Here is a 7,989-nt window from a genome sequence, read left to right as displayed (position 1 = left end):
TCGGGAAGGAGACCCAAACTTGTGACCTCTGAGAAGGACTGTACTTAGGGTTGATACAAAATCCTCAATCTCCCCAGGTTGTCCGGTCAGAACAATAATGAGGACGAATTTTACACTCTCATGCCACTCTTTAATGAAACAGTTTGACATAGACGATGTGAGTTTTGTTCATGGTTTCTAAAATAAAACAGAAATAAAATAGACTCATGAATAATAAGTATGCATACACAATTGTAACAATAAATGCAATTGAGGTATGAAAAGGAAGATGTCTAAATCACTACAATGAATATAATATAACAATAAACAATATATCTCAAAAGTGCAAAATACTATACAACTGGTACATATAATACTGTCTTAAATTGCACAGACATAAATTATTAAACTGCCTGGTTGGCTGGAAACTACCAAAACTCAGCGCTATAACATTTGGCTAAGAAGGGGTTAAATCGCCGCCACATCCGAAAACATGCAGAGAGCGCATGCTGGTGTCACGTGATCAGAGTTAAAGCCTATGATGCGCACAGCCAAAAACACGGTGAAATCACTCTAAAAACACCATCAAAGATATGAGAAAGTATGAAACTATCATATAGCCTAAATCTGGTTTGGTTATTTAGCTCCAGGAAAGCACACATCAATAGGCAGAGTAAAGTGTAAGGAATCGTAACATACAACATTAATCTAAGCAAGGAACAGACAACAATATTTACATAGACTCACATTCTCATGGACGCATGAAGCAGAACTGAAGAATAAAGATATTTCCCCCTAGATACTGTATATCGGATCGGGAATGGAGCGAGTGTCTCCGATGAAAGTTACATGCATACTGACAACAGTTCGGGGTTGCGCTAGTGGAGACTGTCTGATTGGTGGAGAAAAAAAAGGGGGATTGCTGATTGGCCTAACTGTTGCTGGGCACATGTAAAATAGAAAGTGACACTACAGTAAACCAGATAATAACTTATAATAACACAAACACAAGATAAAGTCAGAACCTTATTAACAGCCGCCCCCAACTTTGGGCAGCAAAGTTGAACACGAGTCAGTCAGGAATGTCTCGAGGAAGTGCAGGCAGCTTGATGAGCTTGGCGACAGGTCTGGTGTAGGATTTGTCTTTGATCTGAATCTGAGCAATACGAATCCTGCCATCAGCTCCAGGGAAAACGTCTGTGACTTTGCCAACAAGCCACAAGGCACGCGGAAGCTGCTGGTCAACAACAAGAACAATGTCATCAATACGGATGTCCTCTTGGTCTTGTTGCCATTTGGAGCGGCTCTGGAGAGATGGTAAGTAGTTCCTGATAAAATGGATCCAAAACTGATCCGCTAAGACCTGGCAGTGTCGCCATCTGCGGCGACTGAGGAGCTCTGTACCTGAGTAAACAACCTGCGGAGTAGATGGGTCCAGCCGCCCCATCAGCAGCACATTTGGAGTGATTGGATCTGGGTCTGCCACATCAGAAGAAGTGTAACCAAGCGGTTTGGAGTTGACAATGCTCTCCACTTCAGTAAGGATGGTTCTGAGGACCTCCTCGGTGACCGTTTGTGATCCCAGTATTGCATGCAGCGCTGACTTGATGGTGCGGATTTCTCGCTCCCAGGAACCCCCAAAATGAGGGGCACTAGGTGGGTTGAAGCGGAAATGGATTTGCTGGCTAGCGAGTTGTGACTGCAGAGCGGGGGCAAGGGAGTTGAAGGCCTCTTGAAGTTCTGAGCTGCCACCTTTAAAGTTTGTACCTTGATCGGACAGCAATTCGTGAGGTTTTCCCCGTCTAGAGATGAAACGGCGTAGACTCATGAGGAACGAGTCAGTGTCCATACTGGCCAGCAGATCTAGGTACACTGCATGTGTGGTGAGGCATTTGAATATTATGCCCCATCGCTTCTCATTGCGCCTCCCTATTTTAATGAGGAAAGGACCAAAACAGTCCATGCCAGTTGAGTAGAAAGCTGGATGGTGTAACCTTAGACTGGAAGGCGGGAGGTCGGCCATTTTGGGAATAATGGGTTGGCTGCGCCACTTGCGGCACTCTGGACAGTGGTGTTGCTGCTTGCGGACAGCCTCTCTACCTCGCAAGATCCAGAACCTTCTGCGTAGCTCAGCGAAGACTCTTTCAGGGCCTGGATGTGCAAGCTTGCTGTCGTAATCAGCAATGATCAACTTAGTGATGGGATGATGAGGGTCTAAGACAAAGGGATGCAAAGTGCCTGAGCTGAGGGATTCACAGTGTCTTAGTCGGCCCCCGACACGGATTAACTGAGTCTCTGGGTCGTATTCTGGGGCCAAAGTGATAAGCCTACTGCTGGATGGAATGGGCTTTTCGGAGGAGATGAGAGCAAACTCCTCTGGAAAACAGTCACTTTGCACTTGTCTGAAGAGAGAGAGTTCAGCTTGTCTGAAAGACTCAGCTGTGGCCGCCCCGTGACATGCTCGAACTGTGGCTTCCAGTAGCTCTTGGAAGCTGTTAAACTGGCTAGTGTCAGGTAAAGGTGGATGAGGGGAAGTAGAGATGACGCCACAAAACTTGGCTTTGCGCAGCTCTGCTGAATCATCAGGGCATGTAATGTCTGGACAGGAAGACCAGGTTGACTCATTTTCATGAAGGAAGGCAGGTCCAGATCTCCAGCGGCTGTGACTCTGGATCTGTGAGAGGGTCAGTCCACGAGTTATATCGTCAGCAGGATTCTCACTGGAGTGGACATAGCGCCATGAGCTGCTCTCAGTTAATTCCTGGATATCCGCAACTCTGGCACCGACGAACACCTTATAGCGGCAGGAAGGAGACAGCAACCAAGCCAACACGGTGGTGGAGTCGGTCCAGTAGGTGACGGAGGAGATGGAGACTGTGAGCTCTCGTTTCAGGACTGCACCAAGCTGGGCTCCGAGGTGGGCAGCGCAGAGTTCCAGCCTCGGGATGGACTGCTGGCGGACTGGAGCAACACGGGAACGGGCCGCTAGGAACGCTACCTGGACATCATCATCGGCGCTGACAGTACGCAGGTAGGCGACCGATCCATAGGCCCTCTCTGAAGCATCTGAGAAAATGTGGATGCTCTGGGAGGCCGCTGGGAGGTCGGTGTCTGAGTGGACATAACAACGATTAACAGTTACGTTAGGAAGTAATGGAAGTTCACTCACCCACGCCTGCCACAGCTGGAGCAGATCCTCGGGAAGATGAGGATCGTCCCAGTCCCGTTTCTTTCCCCAGAGGCTCTGCACCAGGATTTTGGCCCGAGTAGTGTAGGGAATGAGCAGCCCTAGAGGGTCATATTGTTGAGCTAGGACTCGGTAAATGTTGCGCATTGTGGGCTCAGGTTGCTTTGTGTGGCGAAGGCGATAGGTGAGAGTATCTGTTCTGCAGTGCCAGTGCAGCCCGAGAGTCCGTTCTGGGGGATCTGCACCCTCCATTGATAGCCACAGATCTCTGCTCTCGGATTTGAGTTCAGGTGGCAGATGACTGATGATGTCTGGAACGTTGGTGGCCCATTGACGGAGCTCAAAGCCACCTGATTGGAGCAGAGTCTGAAGTTTGCGGATGAGCTGCTTTGCTTCTGAGATGGATGGGAAGCTTTGAAGAAGATTGTCTACATAAAAACAGTTCTCCATTGAAAGACGAGTATCTTCATCAAGGTTGCTGTGATCAATGATGTGCTTTTGGAGGGCAAAGGTCGCGCAGCAGGGACTGCAGGTGGTGCCGAAAGGGAGCACTTGCCACTGGTAGATGTCAGGCTTGTTGCTGCGGTTCATGTCCCTCCAGAGGAAGCGGAGGAAGGGCTGATCCTCAGACAGGAGGCGGACCTGATGAAACATCCCCTTAATGTCGCTGCTCACCGCAGTGGGATATTGCCTGAAACGGAGCAGGACACCGAGGAGACTGGAACCTAGGGTTGGCCCTGGAAGTAGATGTTCATTCAGGCTGGTGTTTTGGAAGGTGAATGAGCAGTTGAATACGATGCGGTCTTTGCCATTGTGATGGACCATGTGATGTGGGATATACCATGATTGCCTGCTCTGGTCCTCAGGTGATGTGAGCTTCTTGATGTAACCCGAATCCACCAGTTTATTGATTTCTTGGCTGTATGATGCAGCCTTGACTGGGTCTTTGGCGAGACGACTCTCTGTGCCTCGTAGGTGACTCAGGACAGCTTCCTTTGGGGCACTGAGAGGAGGAAGACCTTCCTTCCAGAGCAGTGGGGTGGCATATCTCTGCACGTTGTCAATGTTAACTCTGACTGTCTTCTCCTCCAGCAGTTTGATGGCCGCCTTATCCTGTTTTGACCTGGTGATGTGCTTTTCGCTACGATAGGGAAGAATGTCCATCTCCCATAATCTGGACACGTGACTGAGAAGGTCAGTAGAGGAAGTGGGAGTGTTAATAAGGAGACACTGGGGGGTGGAGGTCTGGTGCAGCAGGACTTTGGCAGGACCTTGCAGAGTCCAACCGAGACGAGTTTTCAATGCTGCGGGGCCCCCTGGTGGACCTAGGTGCACAGGCTCAACTGGAGAGAGAAGATGGGGGTAGTCTGAACCAATGAGGAGAAGTGGCTGCGCTTGGCTGATTGAATGTAGCGGGAGGCCTCTGAGATGACGATATGTTTTCTGTAGGGCCTCGACAGGATGAGAATGCTGGGAAAGGCCAAGCTCTGCCGCAGTGAAGGCTTTGTGGATGCGAAATTGTTTCCGAGGATGGGCAGATGAGGATATGGAGAATGACACTGACTTTCCTGAAACAGTCTTCACCTCTTGACGGATAGTTCTGAGCGCCAGGTCCTCACTCTGTCCCTTGAGGTGTAGCTTTTGAGCGGCACTGTGAAGCAAGATGGTGCGTTCAGAGCCATCGTCGAGGATGGCATAAGTCTCTAGTCTATGTTTGCCATTGTGGAGAAGAACTTTGACCATCTTCAGCAATACACAGCTACTCCTAAGGTCTGGATCGAGGTAGTAGGTAGCTGGTTGTCCAGTCGCTGCGGTTGGATGGGCTGATTTGGTCGCGGGAGTGTTGACCTCATGCAGTATATCAAGGTGTGTCTGATTACACTGCTGGCACTTAGCCTTGAGATAGCATTGAGCAGCAAGGTGATTTCTGCCACATCTCCAGCAGCGCTTGCCAGTTTTGATCCATGACGCTCTCTGATCAGTGGAAAACTTCTTAAACTCTGGACACTGATTGAAGTAATGTTGAATGTCATCACAAAAGGGGCAATACTTCTTAGGTTTCTCAAGTTTAGTGCTGACGTGAGATCGAACTTGTGACGAAGACTCAGGTGACTTAGGAGAAGGATCAGAGCCGAGCAAAACTGTAGTAGGGCGTGCTCTGGACTTCTGCAACTTGGGCTTGAAGCCCTTCTGGTGTTCGTCTCGTGGAGACCGTGAATGGTAAGGTTGATAATCCTCATCCTGAACACGGACCTCGTATTCAAGCCAATTAGAGAAGTGCACCAAGGTAGGTATCGGAGTGCGGATGGGGTCTATGTAACGCTTGAATTGTGCTCTGAGTTCATGCGGCAACTTGGACAGAAGTCGTGAAGTGTGTGACCCGCAATCCAGCTCAGTCTTGCCCTCCTTGCCTAGTTGATCTAACATACCGACCAGAGCTCTGACTTTGAGGCCGAAGAGGCGAAAACTTCGACTATCCCCACTTCTGATTGGAGGCTCGGCCAGGACTTCATTGATGCGCTGCAGGGCTAGTTTGTGAGGTTGCCCATACATTTCAGTCAGTGAGGCCATTGTCTTTGAGTAGGGAGTTGGACTATTACTGTAGGAGTCTGCAATGAGGAGCGCGTCTTCGAACTTGAGGTGATCAACTAGTATTTGGTATTTGAACCGCTCAGTTGCATCTCTGGGCAAGAGGTTGTCAAGCGCTATCTTGAGGCGGGCATATTGGCGTGGATCATCATGTGTGAAACATGGAATGTCCGGCTTTGGCCCTCTGTATGTCGTCTCCACAGAGTATGTATTGTGTGGGAGAGTATACGGCTCTACATACACTGGAGTGGACTGAATCCCTGCCTCATATGAAGGTAAATATGACACCGGAGGCGGCGGAGGAAGTAGCGGCACGTCAGCTGGAGGTGGAGGAGGTAGAGGCTCGCTCCAGGGAGGAATTGGTACAGCGTCAGGCCAAGGCGGAAGATCATCTACTACTGCTTGAAGATTGCGATTAGGAGTGGATGTTCTCTCAGGATGCAGCCTTGATGTTCTCTCAGGAAGATGATAAGGCATATATGAGGTGGCGCTGTCCTCAAACTGAACAGAATGCCTTGGATCGAGGTATTGAGGCTGAGGCGCTGTTCTCAGGGAGAGAGAATTGAAGAGGCTTTGCATCTCTCGCCTGAGCTGGTTGTTCTCCTCTTTCATCTCCTGCAAAGCTGACATGACTGCTTCGGAGCTGAGGTTCTGAGGCGCAGGTCCAGCTGGATCTGGAGTGATGACTGGAGCAGGAGGTTGAAAAGCTGCTCCCTCGTTGGAGTGGCCATGGAGTGTGAGAGAAGAAGGACGACGTGGCGGGATATTCACCAGGAAGTCATCGAGGTAGCGAGGCCGACGGATATCACGGCGCGGACGAGTGTGATCCATTGTAGAGCTGAGGAAACTGAAGATCCGGCTCGAAGGACCATATAAAAGAGGTGTCGGGAAGGAGACCCAAACTTGTGACCTCTGAGAAGGACTGTACTTAGGGTTGATACAAAATCCTCAATCTCCCCAGGTTGTCCGGTCAGAACAATAATGAGGACGAATTTTACACTCTCATGCCACTCTTTAATGAAACAGTTTGACATAGACGATGTGAGTTTTGTTCATGGTTTCTAAAATAAAACAGAAATAAAATAGACTCATGAATAATAAGTATGCATACACAATTGTAACAATAAATGCAATTGAGGTATGAAAAGGAAGATGTCTAAATCACTACAATGAATATAATATAACAATAAACAATATATCTCAAAAGTGCAAAATACTATACAACTGGTACATATAATACTGTCTTAAATTGCACAGACATAAATTATTAAACTGCCTGGTTGGCTGGAAACTACCAAAACTCAGCGCTATAACATTTGGCTAAGAAGGGGTTAAATCGCCGCCACATCCGAAAACATGCAGAGAGCGCATGCTGGTGTCACGTGATCAGAGTTAAAGCCTATGATGCGCACAGCCAAAAACACGGTGAAATCACTCTAAAAACACCATCAAAGATATGAGAAAGTATGAAACTATCATATAGCCTAAATCTGGTTTGGTTATTTAGCTCCAGGAAAGCACACATCAATAGGCAGAGTAAAGTGTAAGGAATCGTAACATACAACATTAATCTAAGCAAGGAACAGACAACAATATTTACATAGACTCACATTCTCATGGACGCATGAAGCAGAACTGAAGAATAAAGATATTTCCCCCTAGATACTGTATATCGGATCGGGAATGGAGCGAGTGTCTCCGATGAAAGTTACATGCATACTGACAACAGTTCGGGGTTGCGCTAGTGGAGACTGTCTGATTGGTGGAGAAAAAAAAGGGGGATTGCTGATTGGCCTAACTGTTGCTGGGCACATGTAAAATAGAAAGTGACACTACAGTAAACCAGATAATAACTTATAATAACACAAACACAAGATAAAGTCAGAACCTTATTAACACACACTGATATGTATTAAAGCTACATGAGCAGTGAGTGATTTTCTCTGTTTCTGCTGTTTGATGAACATTAATGTCAGACAGTGTTTTAGGTTTCTGTCACTTTAATATCCTCAGTATACTGACACACACACACACACACACACACACACACACACACACACACACACACACACACACACACACACACACACACACACACACACACACACACACACACACACACACACACAACAGTTCACCTTCACTCCAGACATAAACCCACTGTTAGTACTCAGATTTGGACATATGTTTGAGTGTGTTTGAACTGCACACAGAAATCTGCCTGTTAGTGTGCG

The 7,989-nt window shown here is 47.9% G+C and overlaps 1 protein-coding gene across 1 annotated transcript; it reads right to left on the bottom strand.

Annotated features, from left to right (window-relative positions):
* On the bottom strand, window positions 1-7,647 carry LOC309486920 (uncharacterized protein). The gene is made up of 3 exons (XM_082154390.1): window positions 7,366-7,647; window positions 717-6,816; window positions 1-177 (listed from the first exon to the last, which is right to left on the bottom strand). Exon 2 carries the CDS (start codon window positions 6,584-6,586, stop codon window positions 1,052-1,054), a length of 5,535 nt encoding a protein of 1,844 aa, XP_082010516.1. The 5' UTR covers window positions 6,587-6,816; window positions 7,366-7,647; the 3' UTR covers window positions 1-177; window positions 717-1,051.
* Window positions 7,648-7,989: the final 342 nt, after the last annotated feature.

This window comes from Leuciscus leuciscus (assembly GCF_965113295.1).
Source record: "Leuciscus leuciscus genome assembly, chromosome: 22".
Classification (NCBI taxonomy): domain Eukaryota; kingdom Metazoa; phylum Chordata; class Actinopteri; order Cypriniformes; family Leuciscidae; genus Leuciscus; species Leuciscus leuciscus.
This window is presented reverse-complemented; position numbering and strand designations above follow the sequence as displayed.

Coding starts and splice junctions, on each gene's coding strand:
- LOC309486920 (XM_082154390.1), bottom strand. CDS start 6,586: ATGGATCACACTCGTCCGCGCCGTGATATCCGTCGGCCTCGCTACCTC.